Raw genomic sequence first — 20,338 nt, 5'->3', positions numbered from 1 at the left:
TTTTGAAATTTAATTTCATTTCTCTTTGCCAAGACTTACTTCTTTTGTTTTTTTTTAGCACTAAATATAATAATAAATTAGCACTAATTTATTATTCTCACTATTTTCACTGTTTGAATAATATATTACTACATGGTTGCTAAACAAATTGTGGTCTCTTTTCACAGTTTTTAGAATTTATTTAGACTTGGTTAGAAAGTAATAGTTAACATTAATAATGGTTATATGTATATGTCGGAGGAAGATATGAGTCGGATTGATTGATGTTTGCATGTATAACACACAATATTATTTGTTTACATTATAATATCTTTTAAAATTCTTGAGTTTATTATATTTGATTTGTTACATTGTTTTAAGAAGTTATAAACCATATTAATTTTATAAAAGTTATGAATATTGTATTTCTTGTAACGACCAATCAGAGCGAAGCATTTCCTCGAGCGGGGTCGAGGCGCCATCTAGTTGACAGAGATTGAGACAGTTTTGACGGATACATTTTGTTTGATTAGAAAAAGGGACAGATCAAGTTGGATCTTGAAAAGTGTAGAAGACTGCCTATAAAAGGTCACATCGGTGCCCCGAACCCGCTGCTCGGTGTTGTTACTCGTTAAAGTGTTAATTTGTTGACTTTATATTAATTAAAATACTGTAATTACGTGATAGTTGTGTTTTGTGTTTGTTCTTTACCCTAATGACGCCCACTAAGCCCGTAACCATTGACGACGATGTCATCAAGAATGATGTTCTCCGACATATATAATAATATATCTTTAGATGATATAGCCGGGCGAGCAAATGAGAACAGAGAGACAATGGCGCTGCAAGAAATATTAAACATTCCTTACATACCCAATGCGCCACTAAGCTTACAAACTATAAGATGTTGTATCTCTTGTACCTGTAGTTATCTGATGAGTGGGTGATACCTACCCAGACAGGCTTGTACCGATAAAACCTACCACAAAATGTAATATGCATAAAGTGAAAGCATTTAAAACTTAACGCTCTTTTTGGTTCTGATATTTTTTTTTATATTTATTGAAGCCAGACTGTCACTTTAAGGGCCTTATTGTAATTGTGTATTCTAATTCGAACTAAACTTAAAAATAAAGTGACTATTGAAAATGAGGGATATTACGATATATTTTTTCCATTTATTGAAAAAGGGCTTGGATATTGGTCAATGTATTGGAGATCATTCTAGTTTTAATTAGGTAGTTTATTAAGTTTAACTAGTTAATCACTAATGATAAAACTATACAAGGTACCTACTTCATTTTCAAAATATTATAAATTATAATTATGAATGTCAAACTGCTATAAGTATTTATTAACATGTAAATTAATATTTACATAGGTACATAAGTTGATCGAACTATAAAAAATATTTAGAAAAAAAATGTTAATAAATTAACTTAGTAATTAAAATTAATAAGTCGCTTTTGAATCAATATTCACCGAAGAAAAGTGCCATTTTTATTTGTTTACAGGCATGTCTGTTTATGATTATTGTGTAATATTTAAATTACATAAATATATACCTCGAATGATCATCGATTTGGCAATCAGTTTTACATCTGTAAATAGCTTGGTTGTACTAATGACATGGTAATAAGGAGTATGTCATAGTGCACTTAAATGCATGAGGGCGATCAAAGTAATTTTAAGAACGGCAGCTTGAAATATCTGAGCGGGTGGCTATTGCTCGTGCCAACTGATATTGTACTCTGATGGCTGTTATATGTCTTTGTCGATCTTGCGTCTCACTTAATCATTCATGATTATCTAATACTTCACTAATATAATAATAAATAAAGATACGATTAATTACATAATTGTTTAAAAAAATGTATAGTTTAAGTAATCAAACAAATTGATAAAGTTATAATAATTAATAAATCACCTTTGAATATGATTCAATAAAACCTTTTGTTGTAAGTACTAAAGTTATAATTTAGTTGTTACAACTTTTTCGGAAGGAACCAATAAGATGCTATATCTAAAAAAATGAGGCCCGTTCTATCCGTTATATCTTTATTATTGGACAATCTGTTTTGGTATCGTTTATACGGCTGCAGATACCAAGATTCTGAATATAAACCCCGTATCAAGTCGATGAAAATTAATTAATATAATTTATTGAACGACCGAAGGCCCAGTAACGATGTAATGATATTAATAGTCTACAAATTTTGGTCGGACTTTTTATGAGAATTTCTCAAATATTATCTAAAAAAATTGTATTATTTATGATAGATAAATCAAGTTAATTTTTTAAATATTACAATTTTGTCGCTCCCTTAAATAGCAGCCCGAGATCGTTAACCCGATTCGTCTAGTAAACACAACATGCATATATTATGTCTAATGCAGTACCATAATTTTAATTGCTTAGACGATGGTGAAATCTGGATATTATGCTAGACAAAAACTATGGGAGTCAAATAACAAGGAATCAATGGCGGTTTTACTGTAGGCTCGAGCATCAGATTTCAGAGCGAAAGGGGTAATCTTAGAGGGTGTGTGTGTTTATGTGCAAGTCCATCTGTGTAGGGATCATCCACTCATCATATGTTTTAACGCCAAACAGCAATTTAATGTTGTTGTTTTCGGTTTGGGTGATTGAGCCAGTATAACCAAAGACACTAAATGAGAAAATTGTGGGCTTAATATGTTTTACGAATGAGAATATTGTTACATAAGTATTTGATTTATTTAAGGGTTTAGACCAAGTAGATGGCGTATTTGTAATATTTACTAATACACTAAATATTTGGTCAGAAAAGCGATATCGCTATACGAACAATTTGTTGACGTTGTTACGTGTTGGAGGCAAACTAAACATGTCAATTTGGTTTGTGTTCCAAATAATGATGACATTTTAACGGTACACTACAACTAACAAAATAATCGTTTTTATTATAGTAAAGGTCATTATTATATTATGGACTGTAAATTTAATGGTAACCTAAAAGTTTGTAGCACATACGATGAGCATCGTAAAGCTGGATGCGCGGGCGCGTAATGCGTGCGGCGCGTCACCTGCGTTTGGCACGCGCTGTGCGCTGAATTTGAAAGCTCAAGATGTGCGCGGGGAGCGCCACCGTTCTGCTCACGCCAGTACCCCTTCGACCAGCGATGCTGTGCTGTCTCCGGAAATAGAGTACGTCCGACGTTCCTAACCGTGGTACCAGAAGCCATAACCATTTACATTGCGTTTAATTGTAACGATCATTAATTTAAATTTGCAATAGTTTTAAAATTTCTTTAATCATGATATTTAACGGATCGCTACATCAACCGCAATTAAATAGTTACGCTCAACGCGAGGTGCATTCCTCTGGGAATGCATTTCGCGTTGGTCGGTGGTAGTGAAATATTTGCGTTCAGTGTAGCTTGTGATTCGCGTCCATAGATCGACCGATCGGGTGCGCGAGTGTGAGTGCAAATGACTGTTAGCCCGGTGTAGCGGGCTGGAACCTTACAAAATGTGGACCAAGAGATTGAAATTATGGAGGTTTATGTTGTGCATGTTGTTTGCCGTGTCGGCGCTCGCGCTCGCGGCGAGAGGTGAGTTGAGGACGAAGCCGGGCGGCGTAGCGAGTGGGAGCTGCACACGCTCTGCGTCACTACATCGTTGCTATTTTCGTTATAGCTTGCGCTGAAATTATGTAAAAAGCGCGTTTGTGCTCTATTTTTGGCTATAACCTTAACAGTAAATAAAAGATACAAGGTTACATTGATCTAATTATCAATCATCATATTTATTCAGAGCTTGGTGAGCGCAGACGCGCCAGGCGTACTACACGACATAGCTACACAAATAGAAATACAGGGATTGTCGTTATGCGCGTCGCCATCTTGTGAAAAACGATAGGATCATGACGACATTATAAAAGTTAGACTCAGAAATAGGTCACTTCATAATTTTATATAACAGCTGTCCTAAATTTTCTATTATTTTATATATAATTTTCCATGCTCAAACATTTCATTAACCAGGATTAAAGATATCCATAATTTCCTTTAATATTGTGATGTAACATACAATTTAAAGAAAATACCTAAGTGTATAAGTAAATTCAATTATGTTAACTTCCGGCTCGAAGGACCACATAACAATAAGCATGTAATGACGCTTTATTAATAGGATTTGTTTGAAAGCATCGGCCAAGTTTATTTAGATTAAAATAATTGAATCAATAAGTAACACGTACTAACATTATGTAAAATTGTTGCTTCATTCATGAATAGCGTCTTTATATTGTAGGTGACACCCGCCTCACGAATTTAGACATTTTAAATTTAGTTTGCTAAGTCAATGACAAGTCTTACAGATAGATTAAGCCCGGAATGTTGCAATGTAATCATTTAGGTCAAACAGTTTGCAAGAAGAAAGCATTAAGTATATCGTAAATCTAAAATAGTCCGTTCGACCTAGGCGTTGAGATTGATGTTTATTTGCCCGTAACGTCGGCTTTTATCCAAATAAATTTCTACTTCCTCTCCATCCTGTATGATCATATAACTCCATTCTTTATAAATTTGTTATCTATAGTGTATATATATTACTAGTTACATGGACTTTTTTATAAACAAATCTTTCAAATACAATATACATATTTAAGTATTGTTTACCTAATGGTCGAATGAAATATCTTAACCTACCACAATAATCAAAGTAATAGAACTCTACATATTTTATCTGACGGTATTTAATGTAATAAATCCTTTAATTAGACGTAGTTATTTGTTTTTAAAAAAGTCTTAGATTAACCTTAAGACTGAAAGTCATATTGATTCAGTTATTTATAACTTTTTTCAATGTTAAACTTATTTCTTACAATACGTATTTTGTTTGTTTAGTGCAATTTTCTTTTGTTTCATTAGGAATGGCTTATGAGTTATGAGTATAATGATCTTGAATATATTTTACTAATAAGCATTCATATAACAACCATTTGAATGTATTAGGAATTTTATTACTTTAGAATAACTAGATGGATACTGTCCTAAAATCTAACATTTTCTAGATTTCCCTAAAGTAAAGTAACTTTTATGTTATGTGGAAAAAACTATTAGATACAATCCCGAGATTAAAAAGTATACATAACTATAGATATTTAATGGCTACAATCCAAGAGCAATGTTCAACGACAATGCCAGATTTGAGCGTCGATTGAGACTCGACTATTTATTATTCCGTCTGTTCAACAAGATATTTTTATTTACGAATTGTGCTAGCAGGTCGCTACAGATTTATATATTCGGTAATAATAATTACCAAATTCTTTCCTTGAGAATTTTATTGAACCGTTATTATTTGTACCTATAATATATTAAAAACTTACGTAACGTATGTACACTTATAGCTTTGTGGGCAAATAACAAATCAATTATTTTTATACAATTGACAGGCGAAATACTTAATTTTTTTCCTCGACAACTTAACTAAATGTGTACAGATAAAAATTAGAAAGAACTACTGTACATATTATGGCCACGTTCCCTGTTGAATCGCAATTCCGAAAGTTTAGGCGACATATAAATCAGTTTCAGCGTAATCAATTCCTGTCGCACTCGCGTCCTATCACTTAGTTTTTTTGCGTTATTACTCATCATCTACATGTTTCAATTGTATACGACATAAAGATGTAATAAGGAAAAAAAAATTAAAAACTCATCAAACAATCAATCATTTTTAATTCCTATATTGTTCTCTTATACCTAACCTAATTCTTCGTTTGAGATAAGTAAATCGTTTCTAAATTCCGAAACCCTATATTATATAGTCCTACATTTTCTATAATATAAAACTATACTGATTACAAAATGTGGTGGTGGTGGTTGGTTATTATTGTGTCAAGCTTAAAATTCTTTGAGTTTGTGATAAAAGTGGACTTGTTTCTTAATTAGATTATTTACTAGATTAGAAGTAACCTAAGATTATATGGTGGTAAACTAGACGGTGAAGCCAAGTTCACATGAGGCAAATTTTAAAATAAAATAAGAATAATGTAAGCATGACCTTGAAGTCTTGCGTTACAACACCATTTCCATAGTATTTTAATTCATGATTATCTATTTTATGGTTTATACACCTAAGGTAGAGTTAGATTCATTTTAAATTCGTTAGAGATCTATAATATTGTTTTTAATACTAAAATAATGTATTTATACACTCTTATAACCTGGGTGCCTTCAAATGAGGCGTGAAGAGGCATCCTGCGGGCCGGGGCATGACGTGGGCGACTAGTGCAATTCATTCTTGCTGACGGTACTGATCGTTTTCGCATTTGAACTCCATTTCCACTTACCATCAGGTGAAGTTGAGTCATATGCCTACCCGGATAGTATAAAAAAAGCTGTATTCAAATTTAATTGCAGTACTGTAGGGAAGTATGCTTGGCCCAATTTTGTTTTTGATTTACATTATTGAACTGAAAAATATAATGCCAGTCTTTTCATAAGACGATTTACTGGCAATGACTGAAAATCAGTCCATGGCGTCATACAAATAAGAATGTGATGGGTTGATTCTTGGTTAAAAACAAATTTAAAGAAAATATGTACTAAGAAAAACTATTTTATTATTTTAATTAACTTTAACTGAAAACGTATTACGCAGTTTTTCTACAAATAATTAACTTCAATTGAATTAATGAGAAAAATATTTTTGATAATTCCGTAAATCTAATAATAATTCAAACTCTAAAATTAGGTATGCACGTATGAGATTTGAAGTTTAAGCGTTCGCACGCTTAAACTTCAAATGTCATACAAAAAGTCTCATAAACTAATTTCGGCAAAGCGGCCATTATACTGTTCGAGAGTGTAAGCAAATACGAGTGCGCGAGGAGAATTTTATACTACCGGAGCGAGATTTGGCGCAGGCGCCCAAGGCTTTACGCGTTTTCCGATGCACGGGGGTACAATGTCACTTAATATCTAACTTCGGATTCTGGGAAAAACTCAATAACTTTAACTTAACCGCAATTTCAGCCCTGGACTTCATGATCCGCAAATCATTGTAATCTATAGGTAAATATGTTAAGAGCAATGCCGTTTTATTGCAGTCATAGGAATGGTCGAAAAAATATTTTTAACTCGTTAATACACTTCTTAAGTAATCATTGTAAATAATTACAATATTCAACAATATACAGTATATTTGATGTGTAATATTCGTCAATTTCGCTTGCGGCGATTTCCTAACAAAATTTTGTAGATAAATTTACTTTCACTTGGTTATTTGGTTTCAACGGTTTTATTCTATTGGCACGGGTACAATTAAATTGAATGTATTTAATTTCTTCTTTGTTATTTAGTAGGCGCTTAATAAAATGTTAAGTGCCTACTACTGACTGTAATAGAACTTCCATACAAATCGTTCCTACTGCTAATTATTTGACCTATTAGCGAACACACAGTTTATTTACGTACCCCAATAATTTATATCTATTTAAATAACTGCTTCATTGTTCTGGTTAGATTGAATGGGCGTAGTATGCCTTCGTTGAAATCACATCGGGCCAAGAAAAAAATTATTGAATTATTCTGTTCAATATATTTTCAGACAACCTGAAATTGTTCATGCAGTATTCCTGTGTTTCCATCCTATTCTCCGTTGGAAATGACCACAGAAGCCAATTTAATCCGGAGAAAAACATACGAAATTTTTCGTGTTCTCTTAAAGACTGACACACATCACTGGCATAAATGTATCAGAATTTCGTATTGTTTTTTTTACTCCTGCAAAAATAAATTCATTCTGAGTACATGTGTCACATTAGTTATATTGAAGATATATCATACGTTAATTTTTTTTATTGAAAATGACGAAGATATTGTTTTTTTTTCTACGTTCAATTTATATTTCCGTTATTGCATGCAAATTTCTAGAGATTTTTCTCATGAAAACCACAACTTAAGCAATTTATATATACATGTATAGTAAGATAAATTTATGAATTCCTTATCTAAACTATATTTATTAGGATTGTATTTTTCACTTTGTAATAGTTATATATATTCATAAATATTTTTTTATTTTCAATGATAAATTTGTATTAATTTTTTCTTCAGATCTTTGGTGAGTCGGTTGATCAAGAAATGAGAGATTTGTTTATTGTTTCAGCCGATGACGACATTCCTTCAGAATCACAGTGCCGTCCGTATATCGAAAAAGCGCTTAAAGAACTCGAATCGGGAGACGTAGAACCAGGTAAATCTAATGATAATATAAGTAATCAGAAGGATGATTTTAAAGGTAATTCAAATTCACAAATTCTGCAGAAAGACGCTTACGAGACTTAAGAGAAATATATATATTTAGAGCACACTATGTATTTTATAAATGTTTGGAAACGTGAGCGTCATTATATAACGGAAACAGCTATGACATCATGCTTTCAAAGACATCTAATTAAAAGTTTTCCCAGTTTTCTATTAGTAGATAACCTCGAATTTACTAAGTTAATTTTATAGATCCAGATTCTATTTTAATTTTACCGTGATCGATAGTTTGTCTTGAAATAATAGATATTTATTAGATATTATTTACATATCTAGAGCTATTAAGGCAGCATGTGGCATAAAATATACAAAAACATAGAAATACTATAATATTATCTCACAATAATGATATCATATTTTTAATTTACTTCGAGAATGAGGTTATCAAATCAGATTTTTTTGCATGTGTATGTAACGCGATACATTCATCTATACTTTGAGGAAATCTCTATTTAAACTCAGAGAAATAGCAGAATGAGGGTGGAAAACTAGAATATTCTTCATTTGTTTTATACCCGGAACTTTGTGTTTTGGCAGCGTAAAAAGTTAAAATTTTACCCGTAATATATTAAATACAAATTAAATAAGGGCAATTTACATTAATTTATTTATATTGTTTATGTAATAGATGGTTTTTATGTAGACGGAAAAAATGCTTACCCACTTGACAATACTGTAACCTATACAAACTATTAGTCGTTCTAAAATACTTAATAGACCTAATTTGATTTGCTAATTTTAGATATTTTTGTTTTCTCAGATTCTACGGAAAAAAACGAATCCAGTGAAGTTAGTATAGATGACGACACGAAAGAAGATACATCAACAGAAGATGGAGGAACAGCGGCAGAGGCAGAAAGCAAAGAAGAGGCAGAAAGTAAAGAATCAGAAGAAGATACCCCATCAGTCGAAGTTGCCGATGAACCATACATGTCTCAAGTCTCATACGACGATGAAAGTGGAAGCCCCGTTGAAAGCGATTCTAAGGAAGAAACAACTGAAGACAGTGTAGAAAAACAATCAATTGAGAGCAAGGAAGACGAAGAAGGAGATAGCAAAGAGCAAGCATCTGCTGAAGATCAAGAAATCGAAAAAGGTCAATTTTAATAGCCATTGTTTTAGAAAGAGACTTAACTTAAAACTAATTTTTTTAATCTTAACAATAAGGATCATAAGACATAATATAGCGTATTTTTTAAATGTAATCTTTCTTTCTTTTTTAATAAAAGATTTTATCATTTCATGAGTGTTGAGTAATAAGTTAATGATAAATATTATTGTTATTGTATTAATAAAAAAAGCATCAGAAAAATACTTAAGTTCTGATAATACAACATAGAAAATCTTTTTTTTTTTTCAAAGAAAGTGGCGAAGTAGAAGACGATGTCGATAGTAAGGAAGAAAGCGAACAAGAAAAGGAAGCTTCAGCAGAAGATGCCGATACTGATAGCAAAGAAGAGGAGGGAAAAGAATCCGAAGAAGGAGATGACAGCGCAAGTGCAGAAAAATTAACTGAAGATGAAGATAAATCGGAAGAAACAACAGATGCTTCTAAAGAATCTGACGAAGCCAAAGAAGGCGAAAGTGACGAAGAAAATAAAACAGATGAAGATGATGACAGATCTCAAGAAAAGGCTGAATCTACAGAAGATGGTGTAAGTGACTCTCAGGAAGAAAAAGAAGAAACAGAAGAAGAGAAGTCAGGAGAAGATAAAGAGGAGTCTGCCGAAAAAGATGAATCGGTTGAAGGCGTTGAGACTGAAGAAAAAGCAGGAGAAGACAGTCAAGAATCTGCAGAAGAAGAGCAGGCTGAACAAGTTGCAGGAGAAGATGAAAAGTCTGAGGAGACTAGTTCAGATGAAGCTGAAGAAGAGCGTGCACCTGAAGAGGACCTGTTACTCGTGAGTCAACTTATCATACTGTTTAACACAATTATTGCTAAAAAATAAGAGTGTCCTGGGTAACATGACATGGATTTATGATGCATTTGAAAATTTTACTACAGCTACGATGAGCTATGAAGAGTAAAATTGGTTTCAAATTTAAAGATGGTCTAGCCCTCTTTTATCATTTGAAGTGTTATTAATTAATTTTGTGTTCATTTTAGATTGGCGAAATTCCTGAAAATTTAAGATCTCGTGACCATATTATTCAAATATTAAGATTGGACGAAGAAGCAAGCGAGTCGGAATTGATTATAGAAAAATCAGCAGATATTGTTCTTAGAGATTTAAAAAAACTTTACGAAAACGCAATCAAACCTCTCGAGGGTCTCTATAAGTATAGAGATTTGAGCAACAGGCATTTTGGTGATCCTGAAATATTTTCAAAGCCATTAGTACTTTTTATGGGACCTTGGAGTGGTGGAAAATCTTCGATATTAAACTATTTAACAGGAATCGAATTCACTGAGTGGTCTCTTAGAACAGGTAAAATTTGTTAATTAATAGCGACCACTAGTGCTTTATACTAATATTTTATAATTCAACAATATTTATTTTCATCAGGTGCTGAACCATCCCCAGCCTACTTCAATATTTTAATGCATGGAAAAGAACCAGCGGTTCTTGATGGAACTCAACTTGCAGCTGATTGGACCTTCTCAGGACTACAAAAATTTGGTCAAGGTTTAGAAGAACGTCTTAGGGGTCTTAAGTACCCTAGTAAATTATTAGAAAAGGTATTATTGTTATTTAAGTATATCATATTTTAATATTCAATTTTTAACCAGACGATGTCTTGCATGTTTTGCAATACCTTTTCCAAATGAAGAATTCGCAAGTGCCAACAGCAACTACATAAAAATTCAACTTATCGGATGAACGATAACCGAACGCATAAAAGTTTTATATGCGTTTATATGCTTGTCTAAGCTCCAATGCTTTTAATTGATTTATTATTCTGATATTTGCTGCTATGATTTTGGTTATGTTTTAATATTTGATTACAATAATTAATAGCTATAGCAACAATTGTTTCAATAGCATTATGAATTTATTTTTTTGTGTTATAATTTTAGGTCAATATTGTAGAAATTCCTGGAATATTGGAAGTGAGGAAACAAGTGTCACGCGTGTTTCCATTCAATGATGCTTGTCAGTGGTTTATTGATCGCGCAGATATTATTTTCCTAGTTTACGATCCTTCAAAGCTTGATGTCGGTCCTGAGACTGAAGCTATTCTTGATCAACTTAAGGGCAGAGAATCTCAGGTATGAATATCTTTACGTTAACAAATAATCAGAAAATCTTTATACAAGAACTTATTTTCCTACTCTTTTCTATTCCATAGACCCGCATCGTATTGAACAAAGGGGACATAGTTAAACCAGAGGAACTAATGCGCGTGCAAAGCGCATTGATTTGGAACATATCACCACTTATGAGCTCACCGCAACCACCAGTCATGTATACCGTGTCGTTGTGGTCACTGCCGTTCGAGGCAGGCGCACCGAGTCGTCTACTGTTGGCACAGGAGCGAGAGCTGTTGCGCGATCTACGTCATGCGATAGATAAACGAATTGAGAATAAAATCGCCAGTGCCAGGCGATTTGCAGTAAGTGTTCAAACAATAATATTTTTTATCATTAGAAATAATATTTATGCATCCTTTAAAAGCGTAAATATTGTCTATTAGAGTTATTAAAACCAAGAAAACAATATTCTTTAAATAATTAGAACAGCCGCTGATATTTAACTAGAATCTATTTGATTTGTAGTTAATTATAATTAATTAAAATTCCATATCATAAACAGCCTTATTAAGTTGCATCATCATAAACATGAATATTTTTAGTATCAATTGACCAAAAAGTCTATTCGAACGAAGAAGTCATTTATTATTTGTGATAGGAACATTTTTGAAAAAACTTTTTTGTTTAGTTCTGCATATATTTTTTTTATTTAATTTTTCTTACGTAATGTCACGCAAGGTCTGATTCTATGAAATATATATTTATTTTTACTATACTGAATCATTCTACTTATTCATAGTCAAATTTGAAATTACCATGAATTTATTAAATTATTATACGAACGATACTTCCAAAACTCAATTGATTTCTTAAAATGCATTCATATGAATGTTAATTTTTTCAGGTGCGAGTTAGAAATCACGCTAAGATGGTCGACTGCTATTTAACAACTTACTACAATCACAAAACAATTTTTGGAAATAGAAAACTCATCTCGGACGCTATTATTGAAAATCCTCAGAACTACCACATCTATGAGGGACTCAGCACACTCACAAATATATCTAGGTTTGTATAAAATGTATGATTGATAGCAAAATCTTTTCAGGTCCGGTTTACATCTAACTAAAATATTACTTATATTTCAGGTATGACCTTCCTGATCCCGAAACCTATCGGGACTTCTTCCGGTTGAACCCACTCTACGAGTTCCAACAACTGTCGGCAACGTGTACTTATTTCCGCGGTTGTCCTATCACACAGCTCGATGTGGCTATCGCTTACGACTTGCCTGAGCTGGTGGGCAAGTACAAGAAGATGGTAGAATCTGCCACCCCTCAAGGAATGCCCAAGAGTTGAGACGCAGCACCCACCAATTGTAACATAACACCTGCTTTTTATTTTAGCGAATTGGATTAGACGATTATTTTGGGCACATTATGCATTTCTTTTACTAATTGGGCGTCGTAACATTTCAATAAAAAATACGCATTTTCTATTCATTCGTTTAATCGTATATTTATTTTGCATAAATACTCGCTTGTTTCGATTTGACGTGAATCATGAATGCTGTCGTTTCGAATGTTATCTAATTTAAGTTGATTTTCTTTTTGCGTTTTTAGTGAAGGTAGAAAAAGCAAGACACTTCCAATTTCCTCATTAACCATTTTTATACAAATAAAAAAATAAATTAATCTAGTCATTATGTTAAAGTTTGTTAGTGAAAAGTTGTTACTATAATTATATTTATTTATTTATTGCAATTCCTAGGGCACTAGGACTAAGTACTTAATATAAATCAGTCTCAACCTTAATATTATATCTTTGTTAGAATGAGACACCATGTGAATATCTACAATAAAAAATAAAAAACATGTATTGTCGTTTTATTTACAGAGAACTAACTATAAATTAGTATACTTCTAGTATAGGTAGCATTTTATTATCTTTAGAACTATATGAAATTGTCCCATGTGTGTATACTATATTCGTGACTATATAATATTAAATTAAAAGTCATCGGGAGACCACGTCAACTACTAGCGTTAATAATAATCGGGTTTGTAATGTGGTAGAACTATATATCAACACAGCATAATCTAATTTGATTGATGGGCAGTTTTCTATCTAGTGGTGCGCTATCATTCCAATAGTATGAGTATAACTACATACAGAAGATTTGTATAAAGACAGTTTTATTCGTGGAATACCTCCAACAAAAAATCTACGTAAACGTGGGGGTACCCCAGGGATATACCTCGTTAATTTTTATAATAAAAAGACGTCAATTTTACGTGATGAGAGGAAAAATGATCATTCTGATATAGAATATTGGTTTAGTCCCAATAAAATACTTCTAAATAGTATATATATATTATACATCACCAAACGTAAGATTTGTCAAGTAATTAATTTTTACATGAGGAAGCAATAGACATTAATGACATAACAGAATTTATTGGTTATATTTTAGATAGTAAGCTACAATAAGGCTCTCACATCAGTAAGTTAGATAGCGAGTAGACTTCGTTCTGCGATATTCACGTTAATAAAAAATTAAAATGTGAACTGATTCGCGCAATTTATAACCTTGATTCTAAAGCCTTACTAAGAAGTAAATTTAAGGAAACATGACTTGACTGTCGCTTCTCAATTTATATTTGACAATAATTAAAGAATTTGAAAAAAAACTACAAATTAATACATTCTATAATGCTGCTTAATAAAACGAGTGATTGTCATATTATTTTAAAATACAGATTCATTTAATTATATAATTTTAAATAAATTAAACGTAACTTAGAAATGTTAGTTATTATTCCTCGTCAATGATTTTATAAGAACACGTATGATATGTTTGTAAAACAAATCCTTGTACATTCATATTTAGGAAAAAAGAGGCCTTTTCTTTCGTTCTCCTAACTCTTCACTCGATAGTTATATTATGTGTATTTATACTTATGATTTATATATATTTTTAATTGTATATTAAAAGACGCCATTGGAAAGAGTAAGTGTAGACCTAACTATGTACGAGTATCAATGTTTTTTTTTATTTCACAAGTCTACAAGGGAATTAAAATCAAGAAAAAAATTAGATTCCTGTTTCAATCATTACCCCCGCAGACCCTGAATCGTATAAAACGCGGCAGCCTCTGGCGCACCGTGACGCCTATATCCAATGTTCATCTGTCTTGTCGATCAATGAATCTAGTCATCAGTAAGAGAGCACACATTGGTGAATTAAAAATATAGTGTGTATTATTTTTGGCCAGAGTTTGACCAAATGATTTTCATTTCTTAAATACTTCAAAACTCGGTAAGTATATGTTTAAGTAACTAACATGTCATAACTTTTTCTCTTATATTCAAATTATTTTATTGTGTGACATTTGTTTTATCTGTATTTTTCATTTCATTGATATACGTGTGAGTGAAAATATTTTATTGGAATGAGAAATATTTTTTTATATTATTTCGGTGACATTATATAAATTGTTTATATTTAATTTATATTATGATGATTTAAGCAAAATTATTAATGTTTAAAGGAATAATAAAGAAAAACGATGAACGATTAAAGAAGCAAATCTTGAAGACAGATACAAACATGAATCTTTCTATAATACATATTTAATTGGCGAAATTGTCATTGAAGACGATGAAAAATAATGGTCCAAAATGAGCTTCCTGTGGCACCCCAGAAAAAGCAACAAATCGTTGATACTTGTTGATATTCCTCAAATAACCCAAAGCCTTGTCTGTCGTATAAATAGGACCTGCACCAATTCAAAAAGGAGTTAGCCATATCGAGTGACCAGAGTCGTTCTATAAGAAACAAATCTTGATACTGTACAACTTAGTTTGACCTTTTTGACAGATATAATATAAAATATGATCGACATAACTTTGCAATGACTACTATGAATATATTATTTTCTTAATTTAATGATTTTAAATATTGTAAAAATATTTTAAAAAATACATATAATTCAAAAGTACCTAAAGATTCAAGCGTTAAGTTTAAATTTTAAGACTTTTTATTGCTTCTAAGTAAAATTTAAATAGAAACACTGAAATAATAGACGCTCGTACAATTACATCGGTCGGACACTAGGGACACGAACAACAGATATAAATATCGATTACAAAAAATAATTATTAAAGATCATTGTTAAGTTATTGTTACGAACGGGGGTCCTTTTGGTTGGGTCTCTTTCTCTTCTTTTTAGAAAAATAAGTTAAAAAAAAATTTAATTGTAATTTGAATTACGCATTCCATTGTTCCATCGACTGTTATATATATTATATTTTCTGTTTCCATCACTAGCCCGTCTTTCAAAAAGATCAAGCTAATTTGAACAGGGTATACCAATGTTTTCACAATTGACGGAGCAGATCACATTTGACACATAATTATGATAGAATAAAGATGGAATTTAATCGGAACCTGGACTTTAAGAACACTTGATTTTTTTTAATGTGATGTCACTGTTACATTGTCACATTGAAAAAAATATATATTTCGCATAAAATTTATTGGTATTGACAATATTTTCACCGCAATAATTGCAACGGATTCTTAGTTATACTGAATATATTTAGTATAACTTTAACGGTAAAATTAAAATATTTTAAAGTGGCAACTTCGTTTTTGTCATTACATAAATATACAGGGTTATTGGTAATTCGACGTATTCCCGTTAGTAGGTGATAGGGGTGACTATTTGCGATAATTTTAACCCCCATATGCATAATGCAAAAGTGAACTATTTTTGAGTTATCGCGTTTTTTAGATTTTTTCAAAATAAGTTTAAAATGCAACTTCAAAAATTTATTTAAAAAAAAGTATCAATTAAAATATTTTTTTTTCTTCTGATTTATAAAAACGATAAAATACTGGATATTTTTCAATATTCAAACAATAATTATCGGTCCAAATTTAAAATTGCGAGACGGAAAACTATTATATTATTTAAATATTTTTTTCCCTCAAATATGCCTGATAAACAAAAAAGATCATTATGAAACTTGTTCTGCAGATTATTTTAAAAACATAATCGTTTACTTAGCTTTCCGAGAACCAAACCAGGAATTTATTTCAAAGCAACCGAAATAAAATGATCAGAAAGGACGCTGGTGGAAATTCGTATTCGAACATGACCGAATTCGTACTAAAGGTCGCTCTTTAAAATTCCCACAAAATTGATTTAAAATAATAACCAATGTAAAAATACTTACTTATTTACTTAACTTACTTACTTAATACAAATTTAAAATAAAATTTAGGTACATAAACAGTTCAGTAGCTACGTTACAATTAAAATATTTTGTATTATCATTTTAATCCTGTGCACGTTATTTACAAAGAGGATGCTGAAAGAAGAGTTGCTTTCTGTAGATTCATGCTTAATGAGGATTTAGAAGATGCATCTTTTTTGAAAAAAATCCTCTGGATCGATGAATCTATCAAATGAGAGTATGCAATAAACCTTTTGAAAATTATTACATATCACCAAGCAACAGGCTAACAAGAAATTCTATTCCAGTTCTGTATATTAAGAAAGGTGAGAGTCGGTTGACATACTTATCAATATCATTTTATCAGTCATTTACATAATTAGAGAATCAAAACAATTTATTAATTTAACTCAACTCTATAAAAAATCCTTCTTTATTGATCTTAGCAATAGAAATGCAAGAATAGATTTAAATGCATGCTATACAAGATGTAGGTAACTTATAGTACATTCAGTGGTGTACTTGTATCCCTCCTTAATTATATATATTAATATTATAAAGCCAAACGATTTGTATTTTTGTTTGGATGACATTTGGCACACAGATAGCTTATAACCAGTATAAAAATGTAGGCAACTCATTGTTCCAACAAAAAATGTCCACCCACATAAAGCTGCTACAAGATTATATGCAAGAAAATTTTATTTGTACTATGAATCACATCTCAAGACTTTATATAAAAATATTACTTGTAGAGAAAAATTATAACATAATTCTTGTTGTTACAGATGATATGTCTAGTGCATCAACATCCATTGAAATATCTACTGAGACGGGTACTGCAGTTCTGAGGGGTCAGGCTACTAAAAAAAAAAAATTTACTAAAAACTTAATAAATTGCAGGTGTGATTTCTCAATCCTTGTAGTAACCATAAATTGATATTCGTTAATTATTTAATAATTTATCAATTATTTAATAGTCAATAGTTGGTGTAAAAGAGTTGATAGAATTTTAACAGACAAAAATGTAGATTTTGACAATACTGATAAAATAAAATTACAATCTTTCAATTACAATAAGTCATAGGAAACAAAATAATATAGCTTATGTTTTCTATATTCATATATGTATAGTTCATATTGTACCTCATTATAATTTATTATTTAATTATATTTTAACTAAGCAATCAACAATTACCAACTTGTGTAATTTAGTAATGTAAGTAAACATAAATAATGTGATTTTCGTAATTGTATGGACAATGTATAGTGCGAAGGACACACCATGATTTTAAGTAACACTATGGTTGTTGCAGAAATGTAACTTATTGAATACTTTTTAAGATATAGAGTGGCCATATTGTTGAAGAATTGTTTAGACTTTTAATTTTTGAACATTTTATAAATGTTAAAACTTGATTAATCATGTATGCATAAAGAAAAATACTGAACAATAAAAAAATATTCTACCTTTTTACAATTGTTTATGTTCAAAATATACAACATGTAAAAGTTCTACTAAACCAGAAAACACAATGTGATAAATTTCTTTCCATTTTGTTTTTCTGTTTTAGTAAAAGTTTTACACAACCTCCCTCGTAGTAAATAAAAAGTAATTATAATTTAATATATATTTACAGGCTCTAAGTAACCAGCGCCACCTAGCGCAGAGGGCGGGTAATAATAAATAGCTAATAATAAATTGTGTTGCATCTAGCGTTGCAGAACTATCGATAGTTTGACTATCGATAGTTGACCTCGAAAACTATTCAGGATATCTATAGTACTATCGATAGTATCGTATTGATCAATACTATCGATAGTTTAGGTTAAAAGTAATGGTTTTTGCAAAACTATCTATAGTATCAATAGAATTGCTCATGGGAAGCAATCGATAGTATCACTTTCACCTTAACTATCGATAGTCTATCGATAGTGGACTATCGATAGTCTATCGATAGTGGACTATCGATATGCAACACTAGTCCCATCTATTTCAGTATATATGTATTATCTATGATATTGAGTATTATTTACGTTACCTTAGTCTTAAGACTTCTTAGTTAAATATTGCTTAAATAATTATTATAATATAAATAGCAGACTGTTATAATATACGTAATGCACACAGATTTGTCACCGCATTTACATACAGATGAATGCAATGTTTTAATAAAGTTACTACAGGATTGTCACGTAGAGGTAACCAACAAATTTTTACTACAGCATTAAGTATTAATAATTCTAATTATAATATAATTTAACATACATTATGTTTTTAAAGTAATATTTAATTTTTATTATTAAATTAATGTGATATCATAGAAGTCTATGTGATATATTATTAAATAATACACCTAACTTTATGTAATCTTGTAAGGATCAGCAGATAAGATTTTTAGTATGTAATAATAACGAAAACCTTTTTTTTCAGCATTCATTTAGAAAGTTTTTTGGTTATTGTAATGACTATGACCGGGAAATGAGGAAATGCTTAAAATCTGAACGATTACGACGTCAAAAACTAAATAATGAAGAAGCAATAAAGAAACACGCAGCCATTCGCGCAAGAATTGTAGCTCAACAGCAGCAATAATTTCAAATATTTACATCTTTTTACATTATGGAATACAATATATTAGACTCTATAGACCTGAATGACAAATCTATATATAAATCTTTCACAGACAGATATTTTAGTAAGAGATACATTTTAAATGTAGATGGTATTGAAAACAATGATATTATGTTAATGTTCCATTCAAACAGAATTACTTTGCTATGCCTTGCACCAAGTCACTTCTTTTTTAAAAATCCTGATAAGTACAACCTCAACTTTACAATAGGAAAAGTAGATAGATTGAGTAACTTAGTCAAGGGCAAAGGTAAAAAGGGAGGTCAGATGTTAACACCAAAATCAACTATATGTAAAGTAGAATGGAACGATGGGACAAGTTTTGATATACCGTGTGGCATGAAAGGCACTCTTATAGAAATCAATGAGAATTTAGTGAATAATCCTGAAATTCTGAGAGAACAACCTGATTCTGATGGGTTCATTGCTATTATGTTGTCAAGTATAGCCAATTCCGAAGCAACAAAAAATGAATTATTGAATCATGAAGAGTATTTGAAGCGTGTTAATTGTAGTATTTAAAATTATAAAATAAAAGCTTTAGTTTTATAGTTTTGCAGTTTTTTTAATATAAATAAAAAATCCTGAATACACAAATCATCAATCATCATCACAGCCTTTTTAATAAATGCAGACAAACATTATTTATGTTTCCTCATAAATATTAAACAATAAAATGTAACTAATAACATAAGTTAAATGAGTTTACTGTTTTGTAATCAAGTTAGGAGCTTTTCTCTTCGAGCTCACGTTCAGAGTTCTTATATTTTTATTATTTGCAACCAATAACAATGTACCCCAAGTAATACCAACAGCCTTGTCTGTATTATTACATTAAATAATATATATATGTAATATACCAGACAAACAGTACGAAAGTATTGCCTATGAAAGAAAATGGCATAATGATAAATTATATTATGTAACAAAATTTCCTAAACAAGATGTGAAAACAAAAATGTAATTTGATA

General features: G+C 30.9%; 3 protein-coding genes across 3 annotated transcripts in view; all 3 read left to right on the top strand.

Moving 5' to 3' along the window:
* The window catches only part of LOC113401560 (pseudouridine-5'-phosphatase-like), a 159,434-nt gene that overhangs the window by 125,224 nt on the left and 13,872 nt on the right, over positions 1-20,338 (top strand). The window lies entirely within an intron of this gene.
* LOC113401611 (sarcalumenin) lies at positions 3,081-13,191 on the top strand. The gene is made up of 11 exons (XM_026641587.2): positions 3,081-3,166; positions 3,394-3,573; positions 8,141-8,227; positions 9,059-9,394; positions 9,661-10,199; positions 10,406-10,727; positions 10,806-10,978; positions 11,318-11,509; positions 11,590-11,853; positions 12,396-12,559; positions 12,640-13,191. Exons 2-11 carry the CDS (start codon positions 3,492-3,494, stop codon positions 12,848-12,850), a joined length of 2,370 nt encoding a protein of 789 aa, XP_026497372.2. The 5' UTR covers positions 3,081-3,166; positions 3,394-3,491; the 3' UTR covers positions 12,851-13,191.
* On the top strand, positions 18,752-19,918 carry LOC113401562 (uncharacterized protein). Its single transcript, XM_026641516.2, has 2 exons — positions 18,752-18,934; positions 19,167-19,918. Exon 2 carries the CDS (start codon positions 19,356-19,358, stop codon positions 19,887-19,889), a length of 534 nt encoding a protein of 177 aa, XP_026497301.2. The 5' UTR covers positions 18,752-18,934; positions 19,167-19,355; the 3' UTR covers positions 19,890-19,918.

This window comes from Vanessa tameamea, chromosome 20, assembly GCF_037043105.1.
Source record: "Vanessa tameamea isolate UH-Manoa-2023 chromosome 20, ilVanTame1 primary haplotype, whole genome shotgun sequence".
Classification (NCBI taxonomy): Eukaryota; Metazoa; Arthropoda; class Insecta; order Lepidoptera; family Nymphalidae; genus Vanessa; species Vanessa tameamea.
This window is presented reverse-complemented; position numbering and strand designations above follow the sequence as displayed.

Bases quoted from the DNA above. Each gene is read 5' to 3' on its own strand.
- LOC113401562 (XM_026641516.2), top strand. From the start codon at position 19,356: ATGGAATACAATATATTAGACTCTATAGACCTGAATGACAAATCTATA.
- LOC113401611 (XM_026641587.2), top strand. From the start codon at position 3,492: ATGTGGACCAAGAGATTGAAATTATGGAGGTTTATGTTGTGCATGTTG. The intron at 10,200-10,405 runs GTGAGTCAACTT...TGTTCATTTTAG, and splicing joins CTGAAGAGGACCTGTTACTC to ATTGGCGAAATTCCTGAAAA. The intron at 12,560-12,639 runs GTTTGTATAAAA...CTTATATTTCAG, and splicing joins ACACTCACAAATATATCTAG to GTATGACCTTCCTGATCCCG.